General features: G+C 44.7%; 1 protein-coding gene across 2 annotated transcripts in view; it reads right to left on the bottom strand.

The window, feature by feature from the left end:
- The window catches only part of MYO18B (myosin XVIIIB), a 310234-nt gene that overhangs the window by 12632 nt on the left and 271168 nt on the right, over positions 1 to 26434 (bottom strand). For both annotated transcript variants that reach the window (XM_004387626.1, XM_023741793.1), the window contains 3 exons: positions 25407 to 25537; positions 15057 to 15101; positions 13683 to 13820 (listed from right to left, as the gene is read on the bottom strand). In XM_004387626.1, the coding sequence (XP_004387683.1) occupies positions 13683 to 13820; positions 15057 to 15101; positions 25407 to 25537 (314 nt within the window). The remainder of the gene's footprint in view (positions 1 to 13682; positions 13821 to 15056; positions 15102 to 25406; positions 25538 to 26434) is intronic.

Raw genomic sequence — 26434 nt, forward strand, 5'->3', positions numbered from 1 at the left:
GATTGGAAAATGGCCTTCCTTCCCAAGGTAACCTGTTCCAAGAGTGATCTTGGCCCTAAGAATAACTGAGTGTCCAGAGCCAGACTCCACCTGGTTTACTTGCCTTGGGTCGACATGTTTGCATTGAGTACTTCCGGAGTTTGAGTTTTCAACATCTTTTTTTTTGTTTGGTTTGTAAGATAAGATTTTACTAACGAACAGAAAACTTCTATTGTTACTTTTTTTTCCTTTTGTTTGCTTTTTTCTTGTTTTGGTGGCAATATATAAAACCAAACATACACCTCTCTGCTCTACTTTCCTATATGATGGATGGCTCCTTCCTGAGGCAGCAAGATGGCGGCCAGCAGCTCATACCTACATCACTCAGCCCAACACTACATGTATATGCTTCTCAGTGACACTGGAGACATACTTCACATGTATCATCATTCTCACTATCTCTACTCCTATTGTTACATCATCAATTTAGACTCTCTGTTCCTTAAAGTTCTCATCTGTGCTTTAGATTAACTGTTGTCAGTTTGAACTCATATAGATAGATGATTCTTCATGAGAGGGCAATGCTCCAGGCAAATATTCTTTATTAATTGAGCTTAACTGTTGTTTAGTGTAAGGATGGCTCTATGGGATAGTTTTGTTCCAGGTCTAAAGACTGTTTCCGGGCAATAGATTTAGGGCCTGCCTATGCCCCCTCCCCAGTCTCAATACAGTTTCCAACATCTTTTTCACTAATCTTCCTAACACCGATGAAACTAAAAAGAACCCTTGTGTCCTGGAAAGACATAAAACCATACTCATGTGAGGCCCATTCATCAAGTATATTCAGGATGGATTAAAAATGATCCTGAGCTCTGGTTCTAAGAATGCAGAGACCAGTAAATGAATGTATGCCTGAAATAAGATTAGCAGTGGGTGCTTCACCTACTTTGAGAACAAGCTGTTTTTAACACTAAGTACCATCCATTCCATATACATAATTAATGAACTAATTACAAACTAGTATTATCTAATCATTTAAGCGGGCCTCACGTGACCCATCTTTGGCTTCACTTCTGTAGTAGAGTAACTGCATTTCCTTGAAAGTAATATGACTTTATTTTAAAAACAATACCCTATAATTTAGGCCATTTTGCTAATTCAAGCCAGCCTTATTCCAAATAAATACAAATGGGAGGTGAAAAGCAGGAGCGGGGCATCTAAGTCTTTTTTTTTTTTTTTCTAAACTAAGATCTGCAAGCCAAGAATTTGGGGCTGCAAATGTTTACGGAAAGCAAAATTTCCCCAGAAAAAGGCAAAGTTATAATGCCATCTTTTAACCAAATGAAAAGCAGTTGTGTTAAATAGGCACCAAAGCAAATGATACATACAACGGTAATTAGCAAAGATTACACAGTAATTAAAATCACGATGATTATGTGAGAATAATTTATACAATAATCTCCCCGCTCACACTGCAATATGGTACAAGTCCAACAGCAATAGTTGAGAGCTGGGTTGGGTAATAAACTCAAATCGCAGCATCATTAATTATGTGGTCATAGATCAGCCACTGAAATTTAGAAATAAATAAAGTCTCTGACCAGGATACACAATGGTATGTGGATTTCCCAAGGCTACAGAATGGGGACCCCACCCTAATGAATGTTCTCTCTCTCTCTCTCTCCATTCTCTGTCTTCATAGTCTTGTCCACTCCCATGATGGCAAACATTTGCTATGCTTATTATTTCTACCTACTCAGTATGTTTAGGGAAAGGAGCTCTGGTGGAGCAAAGGTTAAGAGCTTAGCTGCTAACTGAAAGGTTGGTGGTTTCAACCCACCCAGTGGCTCTGTGGGAGAAAGACTTGGCAATCTGCTCCCATAAAGATGATGGCCTAGAAAACCCTATGGGGCAGTTCTACTCTGTCACGTGGGGTTGCTATGAGTTGGAATGGACTCGATGGTACCTGACAACAACAATAACATCTTTGAGAAACCTATCCTCCCATTCCATTCCTGCGGCTTACGTGGGAATAACCCCATCTCCCAAAGCCAGATGAGAACACTGACTCACGCCTAAGACAAGAGGCTCCTCCATTCCCCTTGACTATCCTAATTGGCTTAATGATGGACATGTGACTCACTTTGGGCCAATGAAAGTCAGGCTTGGGGTTTCTGTGAAACTGTTGAGAAGTTCCTCTTTCTTGCTGGACTGAGGGGTGCAGGTGTGAGCTGCTGGCCACCATCTTGTTGCCTCAGGAAGGAGCCATCATACAGAAAAGCAGAGCAGAGAAGTGGTGAAGGACCAAATCCCCATGATCATTTTTGAACCACTGGATGCAGCAAAGCCTGAAGCTAAATCTATCCCTTGGTTTCCTAGCTGCACGAGACGATAAAATTTTCTTTTTTTCCAAGCTAGGTTGAGTTGGGTTTTATGTTACCTACATCCACAAGAATCCTAACTAATGTACTATGCAGATAAGTCCCAACATCTCCCTGGATCCAGGCCAGAGTTTATAACCTTCTGGATAATTCCACTTGGATGTCCCTAAGTTCATTAAGTTCAACATATTTAAAACTGAGCTCTGTGCCCCATCACTCATAAAACCCTTTAGCACACCCAGCACTGTCACCTCCCACAGTTCTGGGGAGACTCTTGCCTTTGGTCTCCAGGATCTCAGGGGAGCAGTGTCTCTGCCCCTCCCCACATCCCTGGAAGAGACCCTGATCCCCTACCCTATCTGCACCCTCCTGGCCTGTCCTGGGCATTACCTCTTTCATTGCCAAGAGGGTCTCTGTTGTGCTTATTGCTTCCTGCCGTGGGTCTAGCTCATTTCCACAATCTCTGGCATGTGAATCACCCAGTTATAGTTTCCCCAGGTCCTGCCTGTCACCATCCCTGCCTCCCAGAGCAGTGTCACCTTGCCTGGCCTGGGCTAAAGGGAGGAGGATCAAAGGCAGCCTCTGCTTATTAAACACCAATTTGATGTCAGGCCTTCCACCAGCCACTCTACAGCTATTAATTGTTTAACCCTGAAAAGGTGATATTATTAAGCCCACTTCACAGAGGAAAGACTGAGACTTGAAGATTGTAATTTGCTCCTGGTTAGGCAGCTCGTAAATGGCAGAGCTGGGATTAGAAGCCAGTTCTACCAGACTCCAGTCTGTTGTCTTTCCCTTATCCCAGGCACAGAAGTATGTGTGTCTTCAAGCCCCCTTGCCAGCCCCTGGCTTAACACTCTGAACCCACCACCTGCCTCTGCTCGCAGTCTGTACTCTGGGAGGCTGAGCCCCAGACCTTCAGTTTTCCCTATTACACTCCATCAATCCTGGGTTCCATGTTGCTAAAAACTTGCTCTGTGATCAGAGACATTCAACCAGTCTGGCAAATCCATCTTGGTTCTTGATATCAGCATCATCCTTCTAATCACCCTGGTGAGAAATCATCCAATTGCTATCCACTGATTCTTTATTTATCTGTTTGGTAAATATTTATTAAATACATACTATGTGCCAGGCACTGTGCTAGGTGCTGAGGTACAAGAAGGATAAAGACAATGTTTGTGCCCCTTGAGGGGTCACAGGCTAATGAGGGAGACAGACACTAAACAGATTATCTCAACCAACTGTAGTAAATCCACCTCTTGTCTGTTTGTCATCCAGTGGAGGCTTGCATGTTTCTGTGATGCCAGAAGGTATGTCATCGGTATTTCAAATACCAGCAGGGTAACCCACAGTGGACAAGTTTCAGTAGAGCTTCCAGACTAGACAGACTAGGAAGAAAGGCCTGGTGATCTACTTCTGAAAATTAGCAATGAAAACTCTATGGATCATAACAGAACATTGCCCAAGTTGCTTGCTTTGAACACTGTTATGGATTGAATTCTGTCCCCCTAAAAAAGTGTGTCAGTTTGGCTAGTCCATGATTCCCAGTGTTATGTGATTGTCTACCACTTTGTCATCTGATGAGATTTTCCTATGTGTTATAAATCCTACCTCTATGATGTGAATGAGGTGGGATTAGCGGCAGTTATGTTAATGAAGCAGGACTCAATCTACAACGTTAGGTTGTGTCTTAAGTCAATCTCTTCTGAAATATAAAAAAGAGAAGCAAGCAGACAGACAGGGGCACCTTATACCAAGAAAGCAGTGCTAGGAGCAGAGTGCATCTTTTGGACTCGAGTTTCCTGCGTTGAGAAGCTCCTAGACCAGAAGAAGATTGATGACAAGGACCTTCCCCCAGAACCAACAGAGAGAGAAAGCCCTCCTAGAGCTGGCACCCTGAATTTGGACTTCTAGCCTCCTAAACTGTGAGATAATAAATTTCCTCTTGTGAAAAGCCATCCACTTTTGGTATTTTTGTTATAGCAGAACTACATAACCAAGACAAACACATTATCGGGAGGGATCAACTGCTGGAGGAGGACACCATGTTTGATGAAGTAGAGGGCCAATGAGGGTGAGGGAGATCCTTGATGAGATGGATTAGCACAACAGTCCCAATGATGGACTTGAACATGCTGGCGATTGTGAGGATGATGCAGGACTGGGCAACATTTCAGTCTGTTGTACATGGGGTCATCATGAGTTGGAGTTGACTTGATGGTAACTATTTATTTACCTAACCTAGTAAATGCTATGGGAGAGGGAGGCAATCCTGGTGGTGCAGTAGTTAAGTGCTTGGCTGCTAACCAAAAGGTCAGCAGTTCAAACTCACCAGCTGCTCCATAGGAGAAAGATGTGGCAATCTGTTTTGGTAAAGATTATAGCCTAGGAAACACTATGGGACAGTTCTACTCTGTCTTATAGTGGTCACTACGAGTCGGAATCAACTTGAGGGCAACATGTTTGGGGTTTTTTTGTATGGGAGAGGGACATGTGGGGTCTGTGGGAGAATAGCAGAGGGTCACTTGACCCAGCCAGGGTTTCCAGGAAGGCTTCCTGAGGCAAGAAGCTGCGTCTTGAAGGATGAGTATGTATTTGCCAGGTGAAGTAGCAAGGGAAGGGTGTTCCAGTCAGAGGGAATAGCATAAACAAAGGACCAGGGATGGGAAATAGCATAGTGTGTGAAACCCGAAACCACACCCTTTGCTGTTGAGTGGCTTCTGACTCAGCGATCCTGTAGGACAGAGTAGAACTGCCCTACAGGGTTTCCAAGGAGCGGCTGGTGGGTTTGAACCGCCGACCTTTTGGTTAGCAGCTGAGCTCTTAACCCCTGCACCACCAGGGCTCCACTGTGTATGAGGGAGAGCTATAAACTATTTGGGGTACAAAGAATGGAGGGAAATGACAGCAGAGAGGTAAAAAGGGGCTCAATCACGGATAGCACTGTATGCCAGGCTAAGGTGTTCGGATTTTATCCTGTATGTAGGGCAAAGGTCTACAAAGTTTTTCTATAAAAGACTAGTAGGTAGCAAATATTTTTGGATTTTTGGGCCATACGGTCCCTGTTCCAACTACTCAATTCTGCCATTGTTGTGCAAAGGTAGCCACAAACAATATGTTTAAAAAAAAAAAAAAATGAGTGTGGCTGTGATCCAATAAAACTTTATCTACAAAATTAGGTTGCAGCCCAGGTTTGGCCCATGGGCCATAGTTTGCTGACCCTGCAGGAGGTCTTGGGAAACCACGGAAACCAGATTTTCATTTTAGAGGGTCAGAATGGCTCAAGTGTGGAGGACGAAAGAAAGAAGGGTGGTGTTGAAAGGCATTTGCCAGAGTCTAGGAGAGAAATGATAGTAGTCTGTTTTAAAGGCATTGGTAGTGAAGGAGAGAAGTAGAAAGAGTCAAGAGGTATTTGTTTTAGAGTGGGCAGAATAAAAAGATTTACAGATCAGTTGAGTATGAAGATGATAGAGAGGGACAATAGCCTAAGATGATGCCAAGGATTCCAGCTTCGGTGGCTTTATGAGTGATGTGGCTGTTGTTGGCTCCCGTCCAGTCGGCCCCTGACTCATGGTGACCCCATACACAATGGAATAAAATGCTGCCTGTTGTTGATGTTGTTGTTAGGTGCCGTGGAGTCAGATCCAACTCATAGCAACCTTATGTACAACAGAACAAAACACTGCCTGGTTTTGCACCAACCTCACAATCGTTGCTACGTTTGAGCCCATTGCTGTAGCCAGTCTTCCTTTTTTTCGCTGGCCCTCTACTTTACCAAGAATGATGTCCTTCACCAGTAACTGGTCCCTCCTGGTAACATGTCCAAACTACATGAGACTAAGTCTCGCCATCCTTGCTTCTAAGGAGCATTCTGGCTGTACTTCTTCCAAGACAGATTTGTTCATACTTCTGGAAGTCCATGGTATGTTCAATATTCTTCACCAACACCATAATTCAAAGGCATCCATTCTTCTCCAGTCTTCCTTATTCGTTATCCAGCTTTCGCATGCATATGAGGTGACTGTAAATACCATGGCTTGGGTCAGGCACACCTTAGTCCTCAAAGTGACATCTTTGCTTTTCAATACTTTAAAGAGGTCTTTTGCAGCAGATTTGCCCAATGCAATACATCCTCTGCTTTCTTAACTCCTGCTTCCATGGGTGTTGACTGTGGATCCAAGTAAAATGAAATCCTTGACAACTTCAATCTTTTCTCTCTGTTTATCATGATGTTCCTCATTGGCCCAGTTGTGAAGAGTTTTGTTTATGTTGATGTGCACTCCATACAATCCATACTGAAGTCTTTGATCTTCATCAGTTTAAGTGCTTCAAGTCCTCTTCACTTGCAGCAAGCAAGGTTGTGTCATCTGCATGACGCAGGTTGTTAATGAGTTTTCCTCCAATCCTGATGCCCTGTTCTTCTTCATGTAGTCTGGCTTCTCTGATTATTTGCTCAGCATACAAATTGAATAAGTAGGGTGAAAGGATACAACCTTGATGCACACCTTTCCTGATTTTAAACCACACAGTATCCTTTTGTTCTAACAATGGTCTCTTGGTCTAAGTACAGGTTCTTTATGAGCACAATTAAGTGTTCTGGAATTCCTAGTCTTCGCAATGTTATCCATAATTTGTCATCATTCACTGAGTCGAATGCCTTTGCACAATCAATAAAACACAGGTAAATATCTTTCTGGTATTCTCTACTTTCAGGCCAGATTCATCTGACATCAGTAATGATATCTCCAGTTCCACATCCTCTTCTGAATCTGGCTTGAATTTCTGGAAGTTCCCTGTTGATGTAATGTTGCAACTGTTTTTGAATTATCTTCAGCAAAATAATGTTGCCTTGTCCTGTGCTATTCCCAGATCGGTTACAAATGGAACTGTTGTGATACACTGGGTTTTTGCTGGTTGATTTTTGGAAATACATTGCCAGGCCTTTCTTCCTAGTCCGTCTTAGTCTGGAAGCTCGGCTAAAACCTGTTCAGCATCATAGTAATACGCAAACCTGCACCGACAGATGGGTGGTGGTTGTGCACGAGGTGCACTGGCCAGAAGTCAAACTGGGTCTCCTGCAAGGAAGGAGAGAATTCTCCCACTGAACTACTAAATGATCTGATAACTCAGGGTGGGTATGGAAGGATGAGGTGTTTTTTTTTTTTTTGGCTATGCTGAGTTTGAAACACCAAGGAGACATCCAGTTGGTGATCTTTGCAGTGTAGGCAATTAGATAATATATGTAAGTGCAAAAATTGGGAGGATATCAGAGCTGTAGATCTAGAATGGGAGTCATCTGCTTACAGCTGGGTAGTGAAAGGCCAGAGTAGAGAACTGCCTGAGGAGAGCAGGAGGAGACAAAGAACAACCAGGTGAGGGCAGCATCCTGTGAACCTCAGCATTGGGAAGATGGGGTAGGAAGGAAGAGACCAGGAAAGAGAAGTTTGAGGAGAGCCAAGGAGCAGAAAAGTCAATAAGACCAAATGAGCAGAGAGTTCCAAGAAGTGTTAATCAGATTTAAAATACAGCTGAGAAGGTTAAAGTCCCCTTGGTCACCGGCCCAATCTCTCAGCTCCCTTTCCAGAGGTATCCACCATCTTCAGTTTGGTGTGTATCCTTCCATACCTTTTTCTATGTATTTATAAAAATAAATACATTTCTATGTATTTATAAAAATAAATACATTTCTATGTATTTATAAATGTGTCTCTATGCAGAAGAGAATTTCAGGAAAAGATAACGACTGGAGAGCATCTCCTGGTTTCTCTCTGGGAGCTGCTAATATGGTGAGCAAAGTTTCAGTGGAGTGCTGGGGCAGTCTCCAGCCTTAGTAAATTCAGCCATAAAGGTGAAGTGAGCAAGTGTAGGTGTTTAGTGTAGACTACGCTTTTGAAAAACTTGGCTCTGAAGAGAAGGATGGGAAGTAAAAACTCGACAGGACTGCAGGGTTATGGGAGAGGATATAGCTGGGATGGAGAGGACTGATGTGTTTATAACCCACAGAGGAAGAACGACTGGAATGAAGTAATCTGAGGATAAAGAGAGAGGGGATGCTAAATTGATTGGAGCGCTGTACAGGGCAGGAAGGAATTAGCCTCAGACAGGACAGGACCTCATCTTCTGAGAACAGAGGGAATGAAAGTCAGGGGCAGAGAGAGATGAATTTGTACATCATAAGACAGAGTTTGAGGCCATTATTTTTTTTCTTTTAATAAACAGAAGGTGTTTTCTGAGAGTAAGGGGTAGGGGCTGGAGGTAAGTCAAGATGATCTGGAATAATTTCTGAGTAAAATGAGAGGAGTAACTGACCAGTGACAAGACAAAACATCAGCAGTCTGTAGTAACTGCTGTTAGCTGCCATTGAGTTGGCCAACTCATGGTGACCCCATAAACAACGCAACAAAATGCTACCCATCGTGCACCATGCCCATGAAGGGTTGTGGACTGACCGTTGTGATCTATAGGGTTTTCACTGGCTGACGCTTGCAAGTAGATCACCAGGCCTTTCTTCCTAGTCTGTCTTAGTCTGGAAGCTCCACTGAAACCTACTCAGCATCACAGCAACATTCAAGCCTCTACTGACAGAAAGGTGGTGGCTGTGCATAAAGTGCCTTGGCCAGGAATCAAACCCGGGTCTCCCACATGGAAGGAGAGAATTCTACCACTGAACCACCAGAGTTGGGTCAATTAATACTTGTCAGCAGCATGGATCCCTTGGCACTGTGTGCACTTACAAAGCTGAGGTTCTGTTGGGTGTGCGTGGTGGGGGGTGGTATGGTTGAGAGTGAAATAGGGCTTGGACCCTGCTTGGAAAGTCTGATGTGCTGTGAGACAAGAAGGAAGTGAGAAGGCCCACCATCTCTCCACAACCCTCTTCCAGCAGGAGATAGCCTTGGAGGGCAGACAAAGAGGCCAGGCACACAGCTGGAGCCAAGGTGAGCATGCCAGTCCCTAGACTGTTCTGGCACCACCTGGGGGGAGGCTCCTGAGCAAAGCGCAGCTGCCACCATCAAGCCTATAAGCTCCCTCCCTGGGGGCCACGGAGGTAATTTAGTGTTTCCATCTCCAGAAGCTCTTGCATTTATCAGCGGCAGCTGCACGATTGCTGAGCTGTAAATCATAAAGCTTTAGGTGTATTTCTCTTGAGTTGACATCCCCTTATAAATAATACAGGGAATGCTTTTGTATTTTTGGCAGAAGACTTTTCTCCCTCTCTTCTGTTTTCAGAGTGACCTTCTTTCTTAGTCAAATTGGAAATGTTCAAGTAGAGCCTGGGAGGCGCAAGCAGTTTGTGATCAGTTGCTAACTTAAAGGTTGGTGGTTTGAACTCACCCAGTGGCTCTGTGGAAGAAACACCGGGGGAACTACTTCCATAAAGATTGCAGCCAAGAAAACCCCATGGAACAGTTTTACTCTGTAACACATGGGGTCGCTATGAGTTGCGGGCTGAATCGACGGCAACTAACAACAATAATGATGTGCCAGAAGGCAGGAGGGGACAGGAAAGCTGGTAATAGGGAACCCAACGTTGAGAAGGGAAAGTGTTGACATGTCGTGGGGTTGTTAACCATTGTCATAAAACAATATGTGTACTAACTGTTTAATGAGAAACTATTTGTTCTGTAAACCTTCATCTAAAGTACAATAAAAAAATTAATGAAGAAAAAATAATGATGTGCCAGGTGATATGGGGGTGGGCACACAGGGGTCCTATTCCACTATTATACGGAATCTCCTAGTAGAAAAAACACTGAAATAATTTAGTAGTATCTACTCAAAAATGCAAGTGCCTTTGAATCAGAGAATCATTTGCCCATTCATGTAAGGATTTGTGTTTATTAAAGCACTACAGATAATAGCAAATATTTGGAAAGCACCTAAAAATGAAATAAGACTATAGTTAAATAAATGTGACATGCCTTTAAGATACTTTGTAGAATTCAGAAGAATGAGATACATAGACTTTTATCTACTGATAAGAAAAGGTCTCCAAGGCATATTGTTGAAGGAAAGGAACACATTGTAAGACTTTATGCACAGCATAATATATACAGTATAGCATATCACTTATGTTTTTCAAAGTCCACAAAAATGCGATATATTTGCTGCAAGTACATGCATATGTTTATCAATACATAGAGAAAGGTATGGAAGGATACACACCAAACTGAAGATGGGAGCTACCTCTGGGAAGGGTGGTAGCCAAGGAGATTTTAACTTTCTCAGTTATAGTTTAAGTTCTTAAAGAAGGGAAGTATCCATAGATTCCTGTGCAATTAAAAAGAGCTGGAAGTCAGGGCACCTGGACTCTAGGTCAGACCCTGCTATTAATTTGCGCAAGATATTTCCCTCTGCAGCCCTCAATTTTTCCCATCTGTATAATAGGCGAATTGAATTAGATAATCCCAATGGTCCTTTCCAACCTAGAAGGTCTAGAATTTTCAAATCTTCAAACGCATTCCAAGGAAGGGGCTCAACATTTTCAGGAGATGATGCCTTTGGATATGACTTAATAGGCACTTAATAAATATCTTTTGGATGAATGTTGAATGTTAAATGACGATCCTTAGGCAGTGTTAATATTAACAACGGGCTTGATCTTGCCAGGTGATGATGCACCCCTGGACAAATGTCAGTGCTTAGACAGCCACAACAGTGTGGCAAATAAGAATACAGTCTGGGTTCAAATCCTGACTCTTTCACTTAACTGCTATGTGACATTGAGCGAATTACTGACCGTCTCTGAGCCACAGTCAGTGCTGAGTTGTGACCAAGTACAGGTAATATTTTTGCTCCAGGCTTGGTCCTATGGTCAGCCATATATTCAACAAATATTTATTGAGCAGAGCTGTGTGCCAGCCTTGGATATACCGACGTGAAGTAGATGAACAAGGAGCTTAGGATCCCTTCTTGGAAACATGGGAGAGTCCTCCCTGCTCCTGCTCCCTGGCTGTCCTTGGTGCAGGCACCTCCACTCTGCACTGCAGCTGGGCATGCTCCAGAACTTGAAAGAGGAGAGGGTAGGGAAGGGGGAAGAGGTGCTGGAGGGAGCTGTCTGGGGATGCTGAGGACTGACCCTGCCCAAGGGGCTGCTGCATGAGCTGGGGTAGGCCCATTTATGCACAGTGGGGTCTGCTTCTCAGGGTTCCTCTGAGCATCAAAAAGATAATAATACTAATGTTGTTATTGTTGGGTGCTGTCAAGTCAATTCTGACTCACAGTGACCCCATGTGACAGAGTAGAACTGCCCCGTAGGTTTCCTATGGCTGTAGTCTTTGCAGGAAAAGGAGCCCTGGTGGCCCAGTGGTTAAGTGCTCAGCTGCTAACCAAAAGGTTGGCGGTTCAAACCCACCAGCTGCTCTGTAGGAGAAAGATGTGGCAGTCTGCTTCTGTAAAGATTACATCCTTGGAAACCCTATGGGGGCACGTCTACTCTGTCCTCTAGGGTCGCTATGAGTTGGAGTTAACTCGATGACAATGAGTAATCTTTCTCCAGCAGAGCCACTGGGTGGGCTTGAACTGCAGACCTTTTGGTTGGCAGCTGAGTGCTTAGCCATTTGCACCACCAGGGCTCCTAAGAATACTAATAAAGCAGCACGTTTTCTTGCACTCTTTGTGGGTGCTGGGCACTGAATGAAGAATGATTTGCACCATCACATTACCCCAGACAACAACCCTGGTTTACTCATGGACAAACATGAACAGAATGGTTAAACAACTTGCCCAAAGCCTCACAGCTGCAGAGGAGAAAGTATAGGATTTTAATCCAGACACACTGACTTCAGACAATGTACTCAAACCACAGCTAACTACCACTGCTCACGTGAACAGGTGACAAACAACCTGGGGTCCACAGCATGCACTCTAATATAATTATAATTACCAAATGTGGATATTATGTTAACAAGCATTCTCATTCTGCTCTGGCCACCACCAGCTCTTCTGCCTTCTACTCCAGCAGACGAGGGAAAAACAAAGGTCTCTAGTTATCAGAGAGGAAAAAGTCCTCATCATGTGGGTTCACAGAGGACATGCCTCCTTCTCCATACGGACCTTTGTTTTTAATTAGGAGCAGTCATCAGATAATCTTGCTTTAATTAACTCCCCAGATGCACCCCATTCTTGGAGCCTCCCTTTGATATTTTCTGCATCAAATCTTCAGCCTAAGATCATCTGCAGACATTCGCCAGACATTTGCCATTTATAGAATATACCCGAAAGGTCAGCATGAGCCCCAACTTCATTGTTTTCGCAGCGACAACCCCCTGGCTTCAGAACACACTCGTTTCAAGTCAGGAAGGGTTGTCTGGCTTTGCTCCATTCGTCTGTGCTTTTTCTTTCCGTCTTATCACATTGGTCCTTCTGTTATCACAGAAGCAGTGTACATTTCATCTTAATTATGCATCTGCTTAATCCATAACTTCTGATTTATGGCCATTAACTCCTAATTACAAGAGGGCTGCCTTTGAAAAGGAAAACCAAATGAACTCAGAGCAATGCAGCTGAAAAGCTAGAGGGAAGATGAATTTAAGTCCTGCAACGACGGTGAATCTCGAGGCCCGTTTGTTGGGGGCCGCCTACTGTTTGCAATCCTATAGATGTGTGAGGGTCCCAGCTCAGGTCATAGCTGAATTCATCTCCCTCTGTGGTAGGGCAGATACAAAACCCAGACGTTCAGACAAAGCTAAAATCTCTGAGTGAGAAAGCGTCCAACCCAACCTCCTTTGTACTGACTCTCCCTTTTTAAAACACTTACATGAATTGTTTATAAAGAAAACTTTATATCCATCACTTTCCATAAATGGAAAACTAATACGATTTGCCTTGAATAGAAGGCAACTATAATAAATAAATCCACAACTACTATTATTATTATTTTTTAATGTTCACCCCTGTGCTATTTAAAATCATCTGGAAAATCATGCTGCATTAGATCCCCATCTTTTCAATCACCGGGGCAGTAAATATAATTATACTCACTGCTTCGAAGATGAGGGAGTAGAGGCTCAGAGAGGCTAAGCGACCTGCCCAAAGTCACACAGTTAGAAAGTGACAGGGTCATACCTCAAACCATTAGTAAGTAGATGACCAGGTCTTTTTTTTCTGAGACTCCTCTAGGTGGTCTAGAACTTCCAACCTTTCAGTTAGCAGCCAAGAGCATTAACCATTTGCACCACCCAGGGAGTCCTATGAGGACCCATTAGGACCATGCTTTTTCTTGCCTATGCCAGAGGAAATGGAAGATTTGAACAACAACCTGCAAAGTCTGAGATTTTTCAAGACATTGGCCATCTAGAGGCAGCACGAAGACACTCTTACCTGGGGCTGAGGGTGCGGCTACTGATGACTGACTGTCGAGAAGGGCTCCTCATGGTGTCTGTGGCCAGGGATAGAGTACAGCTCGACCAAGACTGCAGACTGCTCTCTGGCTGGGAGCTGAAGGTGGAGACATTATCCCTAGAGCCAGAATGCAGGACACTGTCAGCACAATGGCAACCACAATAACAGCAATAACTAGATACTTACCCCTTAGCATAAGTCAGGCACTGTGCTAAGTGCTGTACGTGCAACCTCACACAGGGCTCATAACACAATTCCTGAGAGGTGGGAACCAGTGCCGTCCCCATTATAGAGAGGGAAGTACTGAAATTTGGGGAGGCCAACTTAGGACATGGCCAAAGTCACCTAGCTAGCCACTGATGGATTTGGGATGCAAACCTCAGTCCCTTGGATTCCAGTGCCCATGCTGTTAACTATTGCACTCCTCCTTGGGGAGGTACCAAAATCCACACTCCGATCCAGATGTTGAGTCTTCTCTAATTTAGGTGTAAAACTTGACTTTGAATTTTAACAGAATGATATATTCATGGAATATATCAAGTTTGTAGGTCTTAACTTTAACTGGAAGGTCTTCATGGACAGAGACTTGACTTTTATGCCCACCACCACTGAAAGCAGCACAGGAAGAGGTCCGGGTGAGGACTCAATGATTATTTCTGGTTGATATACTCACTCCACATTTATTTGTAGGATACTCTATGCTAGATACTATGGGGAGGGGCTGTAAACATGAATCTAACATTGGCCCTGTCCGCAAGACCCCATCCTAACAGAACAGACTCATATCTATGTAAATAGCAATAAAATAAAGGAGACTACTATTAATGTCATAGGGAGGGATAGAGAGTAGGTTCTGAGGGTAATAAAGAGGGATGCTTGCCTTGTTCTTGGAGGCATGGGGGAGGAGTCAAGAGGTGGCAGTTGAGCTGCCATCTTATTTGAGTGATTAAATTTGGCTATACAGGGACTAGAGAGAGGAAGTTTGGGTGAAGGGACAGCATGCACAAAGATATGGGGGCCACAAAAGGGTAGGGCCTGGATGCTATAGAAAGCAGGAGTCTCAGGTAGAGAGGTAAGTCAGGTTTCAGATGGTGCAGGGCTCAAACATCAATCTAAAAACTCTATTCGGAGGCAATGGGGAGCCATTGAAGGTGTTTGAGGAGGACAGTGACATAAGTCATGGCTTCTCTCTGTCTAAAAGAATTTGGACAGTTCAGTAATATGTCCCCAGTGCTGGATGTATGACCCTGGAGCCAGGGCTCTCACGGGGCATTGCTGATAATTCTCCAAGTGGGCACAGTTATTCCCTTTGCAAACTGGACACACAGAGCCAGGGCCTCAGGGTTAACTTACATCTCTTTGCTGCCACTGCCACCACAATTCACTGCCGTCTGGACACTAAAAGGAAGCACAAGAAGGAGTCTATTATGTTTGTGCCTCTGTGAGTTGTGGAATAACACAGTGTTTGACATTAGACAGACTTGGGTTCAAGCCCCGCTTCCAACCTTTGCTGTTGTGTGATATTAGGCAAGCCACCTGCCTTCTCTGAGCCTCACTGTCCTCCTTTGTAAAATGTGACTAATAAAGGGGCTCTGCCTCCAGAATTGTGAAGCAGAATAAATGAGATAAACCTTGTAAACATCTCAGTATTGTTCCTGGTAAATAGTGCTAATTAAATAGTAGCAATCATAACCAGTACTCTTGTTATAGTACAACTAGTATAGCTCTTATTAATAGTATCATTATTGCCAACAAGCAAGACATGTACTTTATGGTCTTTCTGAGTACAAGCAAATCAGAAATAGGGAGTAGCTTCTCAGGGAATTCTGGGAAAACTCCAAAACTAATTACAATAGTGGCTATTCTTTAGAGAACACAGCTTCATCGAACATATATGTTTTACACGTGATCTCCCTTGTTGAGGTCTTTATTCTCTGCCAAGTAACTGGCCTGTCATTCTGGTCAACTCCTATCTGTCACTGTGATATGGTCTATTAGACTGGAGCTGTCTGGCAAAGTCTGTGATACGGTCTAAGGTGACGCAGCCTTGAATCCCAGAGTCCGGGACCTTAAAGCCTATACTTTTAACCAATGTGCAGTTAATTGTCCAGTGTGTGAGTGGGGACAGCCAAACCCCAAACCTCAGATACCTAAGACATCATTTTAATCTGGCTCCTGAGGTGGGACCTCCCAGCTTTATTCTCTGCTGGAATCTGGACAAATATTCCCTCAGAAGACCTGGCCACTTCCTCCAAGAGATGCACCCTCTGCTCCTTGGTCCCCCCCGCCCCCACTCAAGGTTGTTACCTTTGGGGGCTCCTATTTACACGCCTCTGTCACCACTAGAGTTCATCTGGTAACCAAAAGGTCACCAGTTTGAATCCACCAGGTGCTCCTTGAAAACCTATGGGGCAGTTCTACTCTGTCCTATAGGGTCGCTATGAGTCAAAACTGACCAGATGGCAATGAGTTTGGTTTTTGGTTTTGGTCCCCACTGGAGGTCCCTGGGTGGCATAAATGGTTTGTAGTCAACTACTAACCTGAAAGGGGCCCTGGTGGCACAGTGGCTAAGAGCTCGGCTGCTAACAAAAAGGCCAGCAGTTTAAATCCACCAGCCACTCCTTAGAAGACTTATGGGGCAGTTCTACTCTGTCCTATAGTGTTGGTATGAGTTGGAACTGACTCGACAGCAGCGGGTTTGGTTTACTAACCTAAAAAGGAGCCCTGGTGGTGCACTGGTCATACACTTGGCTGCTAACCAAAAGCTTGGCAGTTTGAACCCACTAGCCACTCCTCAGAAGAAAGATGTGATGGTATGCTTCAGTAAAGATTTTAGCCTTGGAAACCCTATAGGGCAGTTCTACTCTATCCTATAGAGTAGCTATGAGTCAGAATTGACTCGACGACAATAGGTTTGTTTGTTTGTTTGTTTTACAAACCTAAAGGTTGGCGGTTCAAACCCATCCAGGGATACCACAGAAGAAAGGTCTGGCAGTCTTCTTCCATAAAGATTACAGCCAAGAAAACCCCATGGAGCACAGTTCTACTCTGTAACACATGGGCTGCGATGAGTCAAAATCGACTCAATGGCAACAAGTTTCCCCCACCACCACCCCGGTCGCTACTGGACTAAAGAACCCTCATGGCCCAGGGACATGTCTTATTCATCCCTTTAGCCCCATGGCTCAGCACAGAGCACAGGCCCAAGTGGATGTTCTCACAGAGAAGGCTTGGTGACTATAGCAGTCAGTAAACTGGGACCAGCAGGCCAAATCTGGCCCCCCACTTGTTTTGGAAAATAAAGTTTTACTGGAACACACCCACACTCATTCCTTTATGTTTTGTTTGTGGCTGCTTTCATGCTACAGTAGCAGAGTAGAGTAGTTGTGGCAGGGGCCGTATGGCCTGGAAAGTCTAAGATATGCACTACCTGGCCCTTAGAGAAAAAGTTTGCTGATCCTTGCAGTAGAACAAAAGGACTTTTTGTGGATGGCCCCGTGGTAGGTAGAATAATGGCCCCCAAAAGATGTCCAAGGCCTAATCTCAGGATTCTGTGAATATGTTCCCTTACATGGCAATTTGCAGATGTGATTAAGGACTCTGAGATGGTAAATGATCCTGGATTATCTAGGCGGGCCTGATCTAATCACTTGACTCCTTAAAAGCGAAGAACCCTTCCCTGCTTTGGTAGAAGAATGGTCAGAGATGCAACATTTCTGGCTTGAAGATGGAGAAAGGGAGTCACAAGCCAAGGAATGGAGGCAGCCTCTAGAAACTGAAAAAGGCCAGGGGTTGCCATGAGTCGGGGGCCAACTCAATGGCAGGCTAATGATAACAAGGACTTAAAAGGACAGAGTTTGAAAACCACTGACCCTCATTCACCACATGAAGAAACAATCTCTAGGCAGCATGCTCCTTGAGGCAGGTCCATGTCTGTCTGGTTCCCCACTGTGCCTCCTGGGCTAACATGGAAGGCGCTCAACTAGCTGTTCAATGGGAGAAGCAGAGGCCCAGGAAGAGCAGAGGACCTGTCCATGGTGCTGATCTATTTGGTGGTACAGCTAGGTCTGACACCCTCATCTGACAAGGGACCAGTGGTTCTTTCTCTCACCTTTGGGCATGTGGCTATTAAAAAAGAAAGAAAGAACTTGTTCCAGGCTTAAGAAACAGAGGATTTCCAATGAGTAAGATAATTAAATGTCATCAGATGTATTCCTTTAGAGGCTGTCTTTGCCAGACAGCTCCAGTCTAAATGCAAATACCCGAGTTCATTGGCCCCATATCACAGTGACAGATAGGAGTTGACCAGAATGACAGGCCAGTTACTTGGCAGAGAATAAAGACCTCAACAAGGGAGAAGGGTACATCTGACAGGCAATGGCAGGGCTTGATCACTAGAAGTGTGAGTTATGGGGTCAGCTTGGAAATTAAAGCATAGTCCCACCACTTACTGTGTGGGCTTGGGCAAGTTTCTCGACTTCTGTAAGCCCCAGTTTCATCATCTGTAAATTTGGGATAATAATGGTACCAAACCAAGAGAGCTGTGGTGAGCGCAATGAATGTAAAATAGGCAGTGTAGCTCCCGGCACAAAGTAAGTCCTCAGGAAAGGGTATCTATTGTTATGATTCCACCACCCATGTCAGTCTGTGTGTACTATGATGGCTTGTGTGTTGCTATGATGCTCGAAGCTATGCCACTGGTGTTTCCAATACTAGAAGGGTCATCCATGGTGGACAGGTTTCAGAAAAGCTTTCCGACTAAGACAGACTAGGAAGAAAGGCCTGGTGATCTCCTTCTGAAAATTAGCCAATGAGAACACTATGGATCACAACAGAACATTGTTCAATACAGTGCTGGAAGATTAGCCCCCTACCAATCAATCCACTGCCGTTGAGTCGATTCCGACTCACGGCAACCCTGTAAGACAGAATAGAACTGCCCCATAGGGTTTCCAAGGCTGTAATCTTTAAGAAAGCAGACTTTCACATCTTTCTCCCGCAGAACGGCTGGTGGGTTCGAACCACCGACCTTTTGGTTAGCAGCCAAACGCTTTAACTACTGTGCCATCAGGGGTCCTATGAGCCCCTCTAGGCACTCAAAATACACATTGGTGGCAATAATGGACTTGAGCACATCAACAATCGTGAAGATGGTACAGGACCAGACATTTCATTCTGTTGTATATGGGGTTGTCATGAGTCGGAGCAGACTCCATGGCAACTAACTACGATAACATTATTACAATTATGACTATTTCCTATAATGCCAGAGAAGATAAAATAGGATGGAGCCCTGACTCTCTGTGAACTCCGTTAGCTGGGTTTCTAGGACTCCCAGGCTGGAAACATTGCTATAGGCCTAGAGAGCTAGGTGGCTTGTGTAGCGGCATTTAAACACATGTTATCCTGCACTAGGGCTCTGCATTATAATTTGCATCCATCTTTTTAAATTAATGGAGAAATGCCTGAAGCTGCTCCCCAGGCCTGGAGCACACCAGGAGGTAAGAAAGTTGCAGGGGAAGGAATGGGGCAGTCCCAAAGGCTTTCTCACTATGTATCCGGAAACTTCACAGCTTGGCCAGAACCCAGGTCCACCAATGAATAAATTAACTCAGAATAAGCCCTCGGTCGGGGCCACAATCTGTGGTTAGACCCAGATCTTTCTACTTGTCCTGATGCAGCTTAATTTCAGGCAGGCTAAAAGGATGTATGTTGGAAAACATCCAACTTACACTCAACATGTCAATAGCGGACTCCTCCCGGAGAATTCACTGCAGATTGGGCCAGCCTGAATTAACACACTCTCGGCTGATCACTGAGCCAGAGGTAATTCCTTGATCTCACCACACCCCACCCAAACCCCCAGCCAAAGCAGGAGAACGAACAGCCGAAGATCCTGAGTCAGGAATAAATGGGGCTGTCTGTCCACCAACGCATCTTCCACTCCATGAGTAACGAGCATGCCCCAGGCCTGGGGGAACAGCTTAAAGCATTTCTCCATTAATTTAAGAAGGCTGACGCTAGGGTCTAAGTGACAACACAGAGTCCTCATGCATGCAGGACAGCACACATTTCAATGCTGCCACATGGGCCACCTGGCTTTCTAAGCACGTAGCCACACTTCCAGTCTGGAAGGCCTGCTACACTCGGATCTAATTCCCAACATGCGGAAACGTGACTTTTCATAATTTGAACAAGTCTCTCAAAGAACCTCACCTCCAGCTGAAGCATAGCTCTCTCTCTCTCTCTCTCCTGGGGTGGGTCTGAATCCTAATTGAGAGCTCAGTTTGAAGAAGTACCTCAGACCAATCCCTCAGGTGCCAATCCAAACCTCTTACCCCGGGTGATGAGACAGTTAAGAATGAAGCATGGCGTAGAGTAGCCAGGATCGGGGAGAGTCGAGGTTGTTCTCATTCTAGGGCAGGAGCCAGGAGCTCTGCTCTGGACAATGGCTCTACAACCTAGCAATCCACTTACTTCTTTTGACTGTTGGTAACTAACTTAATTGCACTGTGATCAGAGAACATGGTTTGCACAATATTGATTCTTTGAAATCCGTTGAAACTTCCTTGCAAGCGATTTTTTTTTTGCCAATTTTCCCCATCCTTATGGTATATTATTGAAATCTATGCAGGAAAGCCCAATCACTAAAAAAGGACATCATGGTTGGTAAAGTGAAGGAAGGTCATCAAAGGTGAGGGAGGCCCTCAGTAAGACAGATTGACCTGAAAGCCACAACACTGAGCTCAAGCAGACCAACGATCATGAAGATGGTACAGGACTGGGCAACATTTTGCTCTGTTGTAATAGAGTCGCCATGAGTTGGAGCTGACTGACTCCATGGCAACCGACAACACCAACATGCAGCATGTAACTCTCAAACCCAATTTAGAAGGCTGGACTTAGGTCCAAGGCCTGTTGAGAATTAAGAAATGTTCCCTAGGAGAGTGTTAACATGTAGTGGGGTTGTTAACCAATGTCATAAAACAATATGTGTACTAACTATTTAATAAGAAGCTAGTTTGTTCTGTAAACTTTCATCTAAAGTACAATAAAAAAAAGATTAGAAAGAAAATAACCTGTTCTGAGAGGTGTACAATGGCCTTTTTATTGAGAGGCCTTTTGAAAAAAAAAAAAAAAAAAAAAAAGGAAAGAAATGTTCCCTAGGAATCACCTGAGGTCAGGCCGCCTGCATGGGTATGTGGTCTGTGCATGTGCCCCATACTCAGAAAGACTCACACCTGGTCTCATGCTCTGCTGCTGCCATTTTGAAATTCATAATCAGTTTTGAACAAGGAGCCCCCCATTGTCATCTCACACTGGACCTCTCAAATTATGTAGCCCAGCCTGCCTGGGGTTCTGGGGCACTTCAAGGAACTGGGGGACTCAGTGGGTTTCCACGGTGCTTTAAAGAGGTGTCTGGATCATTAGGAGTGGAAGAAAGGTGAAGAGAGGCAAGAAGGAAGAGGAGGCAAGAAGGATGAAGGAGGAGGGAAGAAGAGAAAGAGAGATGCGTCTCCTTCATTCACCTCCCTCGGTGCATTGGTCTTCTTTCACTTCCTAGAACATGCCTAGTGCTCTCCTCACTCACTGTTTTCTAGATCTTCCATGGAAGCCTCCTTCTCCTCATTCAAATTCCATTCACCACTCAGAGAGGCCATTTCTACCTACCCTGCTGTGTATCAGAGCACTGTGTTCTCTGTCTTCATAACTGCTATTGTGTTCTGTTGTTAGTTGCTGTTGAGTCGATTCCGACTCGTGGCGACCCATGTGTGCAGAGTAGAACTGCTCCACAGGGTTTTCAAGGCTGTGACCTTTCGGGAGCAGATCACCAGGCCTGTCTTCTGAAGCTCTCTGGGTTGGTTTGAACTACCAACATGTCAGCTAGTAGTTGAGCGCTTAACTGTTTGTGTGAGAGGGAACCCGGGGTGTAAAGGGAAAGGGGGAGAGTGCTGTCTCATTGCAGGGACTATAACCAATGTCACAAAACAATTTGTGTATCAATTTTTGAATGAGAGACTAATCTGCACTGTAAACTTTCACCTAAAGCACAATTAAAAAAAAGATTTATAGCCTTGAAACCCTATGGGGCAGTTCTACTCTGTCCTATAGGGTCGTTATGAGTTGGAATTGACTTGATGGCAATGGATAATCTTTACGGAAGTAGATCATCAGGACTTTCTTCCGCAGTGTTGCTGGGTGAGTTCGAACTGCCAACTTTTAGGTTAGTAGATAAGAGTAAACCATTTGTGCCACCCACAGACCTACCTGCCCAGGGTCTGGAAAGCTGGATCTGAACCGGACATAAGCGTGAGGTTTATCACCTGGCACCGAGACAGATAAAGGTATCTCCTATCAGGATGAGGGTGAAGACAGGGTCTCTTTAAGTCTGAGAGGATCCCCTACAAGCAGAGACTAGAGGGATGTCTGTGGCCCTCGGTGACCTCATCACCAGCATCTCACTCCCCAGGTGAGAAGTCTGTCCCTTGCTTCATGTCGCACCTTCCACCCAGCCTGTCATCCACACCTGCAAGCATGGGCCCTCTGCCTCTTTCTAGTTTTGTTATCTTTAAAATTTTTATTGGTTATTAGAACAGCAGTCCTCTGCTATACAAGTAGAAATGGTTCCAAAATGTTTGCTCAACGGCCAAACACAAGTCTACGCAGCCATTAATTCCCATTATAATGAATGCAAAAGCTGTGGTGTTTCTGTTAATGGAAAAGCCAGCCCAAGCATCGAGCGGGCAATATTGACAATCGGGGTTTGTAATTACAGGCGTAAGTTCTGTCATGACACTAATAAAGCCGGAGGAGGGGCCGGGGCAAGAGGGGATCCTAAATGTAACCACGAGCTGGGAAGCAGCTGCAGCATCAGTATTTGCCATTTCACCAGTAGTCTGGCATCTGGGCAAATTAGCTGGGAATGATGGAAATACTTGTAATGTGCACAGAAGCCATTTTTGCACAAACCGAAGCTATTTAAGATAATGCCCTTTATGTAGAGGCGAGAATGTGAGGTTTTAGAGTGCACTCGGTCCCCATCTCGCTGATGCTGAGCACGGACATTGTATGGGAGAGTCTGAGGTTCCATGCCCCTAAGCAGCTTATGATTTATCCAGGACTGCATCAAGGTAGAGTTTGTTTACGTTCTTAAGTTGGGTGTGCACCAGTACCAGTTTTACTGAGTTGCTTCTGACTCATGGAGACCCTATGTGTGTCAGAGTAGAACTATGCTCCACTGAGTTTTCAATGGCTGGTTTTTTTGAAGCACACTGCCAGGCCTTTCTTCTGAGGCATCTCTGGATGGACTCAAACCGGCAACATTTTGGTTAGCAGCTGAGTGCATGACCCATTTGCACCACCCAGGGACTCCAGGTATATAAGTACATAACTTAAATGAGCAAAATTTTCTAAAGCGTGCCCTAGTGTAGCTAGGAATGTAAAACCAGTTGCCATTGAGTTGATTCAACTCATAGTGATCCCATGTATGTCGGAGTAGAACTGTGCTCCATAGGGTTTTCAATGGCTGGTATTTCAGATCACCAGGCCTTTCTTCCAAGGTACCTCTGGGTGGACTCCAACCACCAACATTTTGGTTAGTAGGTGAGCATGTTAACTGCTTGCACCACACGTGTTCATCAAGGAAATTGTAGCGACTATAAATAAGCCTGAAGAAAAAAAAAAAAAAATCTCCAGTAATGCCTTCCCTCAGTATTAGAAAATTGGTCTGTTTCCTTCCAGTCTTTTTTCTTGACTAGGCGTGGTCTGTGCTAAACCACAGACCACCCATAATCCTTTCTGCTTCCCTCCCCCATCTCACACATCCGGCATGTTAACAGCTGGCCCCTGTCTGCACTTTGTTAACAGCGATGTGACAAAGTAGGAAATTTAGTAGGGTGGGAAACTCAGCAGACTTTGGTGTTAGAGATAACTCTAATTTGCTGTGTGACCTTGAACTTCTCTGAGCCCAGGGTCCTCATGTGGAAACAGAGAGAGCTGGACTGTGCAGTCTAACATTTGATTGTTCTGGCTGCAGCATGAACCAGCCCCACTGACACAAAGACCAGGAAGGATGGATTTCTAAAGCAGCTGCATAAGCAGCTGTGCAGGTGACCTGTGGGCACCGTGAGGGACGTGCATCCACAGGTGAGGTACAGGTACCCTGTTCCGTATCAAAGCTATGCAAAGACATTGTCTATACCCACTGCCAAGCTCCACTGCAAAGGCTGGGATGGGGCAGAGATGTTGCTACAATTCGCAGAGAAATGACAAGCCAGGACTATGGGGGCAGCTCTGAGGACAGGACACTTCGGGCCATCTACGGGGGCTAGACAGCCTGGTCCACGTGCCCAGCTAGGGAAACTCAACTCCTTCTAGCCGAGCAGCCCACACATGGCCTGTGCAGCTTAGAACTCTGGTGGAGACGGTGGGAAGCAGCTTGTCTTCTGAGAAAGGAGAGGATCCCTGACATTGAACTTGGGTGGTCTTGGCCACCACCAGGCCTCTAACCCTGCATCTTGAACCTGCTGTTGCCTTTGTAAAATAACACACATTATTCTGTACAAACGTAGCTTACACTTATATAGCATTTATATGTCCCTGTTCTAAGTGAGGCTCATATATTACCTCATTCAACTCTCATGAATTGTCCTATGGAGCAGATAGTGGGTTGTACTATACGAAACTGCCAGTTTATAGGTCAAAAATGGTTGAAACTTGGTTCTCAAAAAGTTGAACATAGAATTACCATATGATCCAGCAATCCAAATCCTCCATACATATATATATACCCAGAAGTGAAGGCAAGAATACAAATGGAAACCTGTACACCAATGTTCACTGCAGCACTATTCACAATAGCCAAAAGGTGGAAACAGCTTAAATGTCCATCAACAGATGAATGGATAAACACAATGTGGTACATACACACAATGGAATACTACTCAGCCATAAAGAGAAATGAAGTCCAGATGGATGCCACGACACAGATGAACCTTGAAAACATTATGCTGAGTAAAGTAAGTCAATCGCAAAAGGACAATGAGTGTATTATCTCACTTAAATGAAATAAGCAAATATACAGAAGCCAAAGATTGTTAGTGGTTACCAGGGATGGAGAGAAGGGGAAAAGGGGAGCCTCTGCTTGGTGGACACTGAGTTTATGGTAATGGTGGTGGACCGTTTGGGATGAGGATAGTGAGAATGGTTACACAACATAAAAAATCTAATCAATGTCACTGAGTTGTAAATGCAAATGTTGTGTTGGCAGACGTTTTGGTGTGTATGTTTTCGCTACAATTTAAAAAAGAGAGAGAAAGAAAATGGTTGAAACTTCACAATTTCACGTGGCTCACCCTAATATTATTATACCATTTTACAGATGAGGAAATTAGGCCCAGATTGAACATGTAACTTGCCCAAGGCCACACAGCTAGAATTCATTTTCCAACCACTGTGCCATATTGCTTTGCCAAAGGGTTTGAGAGTCAGGTCATGTGGTTTCAGCTGTAACAACGAACATAAACACCAGCTGGGAATCATCCTGGCTCTCCTCATGCAAGCCAACCAGTTATTCTTCCCACCCCTAAATGCCTTTGGGTCTCCCAGCTGATGTGACTCCCAACCCTGTCTGCTGAAGACAGCAGAGCTTCCTAGGGTGCAGCTGCTCATGATGCCCAGCCCCACCTGGTCCCTTGAAGGTACCTTTCTGTGTCACTGTCACTGGATGCCACCTCTTCCAAAGCTGCCTGCAGGTCAGCAATCCTTCTGATGGACGTCTCGAGGTCTGCCTGGAGGGTCTGCCTCACTGCTGCGAGCTCCTCCACATACTTCTCCTGGTGACAGAAATCACAAGCACATGTTGGCTTTGAGCAAGAATCCCACCCGCCCAGAAGTTCTTGGGATGAGAAATATCCTGGATGAGCCCAGTATTCACTGAGCATCTTTCATGTGGTGGGTACTCCACTGAAGTTGTCCACAATTTCATTCTACCTGGATCAACAATCAACATCCACGGAAGTAGCAGTCAAGAAATCAAAGGATGTACTGCATTGGACAAACATGCTGCAAAAGACCACTTTAAAGATTTAAAAAACAAAGACGCCACTTTGATGACTAAGGTGTGCCTGACCCAAGCCGTGGTCTTTTCAATCACCTCAAATGTATGTGAAAGTTGGATAATAAAATAGGAAGACAGAAGAACAGATGCATTCCAACTGTGGTGTCCGTGAAAAATATTGAATATACCGTGGACTGCCAAAAGAATGAACAAACCAGTCTTAGAAGAAATACAACCGGAATGTCCCTTAGAAGCAAGGATGGTGAGATTTAGACTCTTTGGATGCGTCAGTAGGCAACACCAATTGCTAGAAACCGACACCATGTTTGGTAAAGTAGAGGGACAACGAAAATGAGGGAAACCCACAATGAGATGGACTGACGCAACAGCTGCAACGACGGACTCAAACACAGCAATGATCATGAAGACGGCACAGGACCAGGCAAAGTTTCATTCTGTTACACATAAGGTCACCACGAGTCAGAGCTGACTCAACAGCAACCAACAAGAACGACTCTACAAGGCGCTCTTGGGTGGGCTCGGACAGATGCTCCACATTTTATAGAGAAGGAAATGAGTGTCCAGTGGTCTCCAGGACATGCTCCAAGAATGCAGTGCTCACTTGCCCATGCAGTTGGCCCCCAGAGGCAGGCTCTGTCTGAATCTGTGCTCC

The sequence above is a fragment of the Trichechus manatus genome, unplaced genomic scaffold (assembly GCF_000243295.1).
Source record: "Trichechus manatus latirostris isolate Lorelei unplaced genomic scaffold, TriManLat1.0 scaffold00190, whole genome shotgun sequence".
Lineage (NCBI taxonomy): Eukaryota > Metazoa > Chordata > Mammalia > Sirenia > Trichechidae > Trichechus > Trichechus manatus.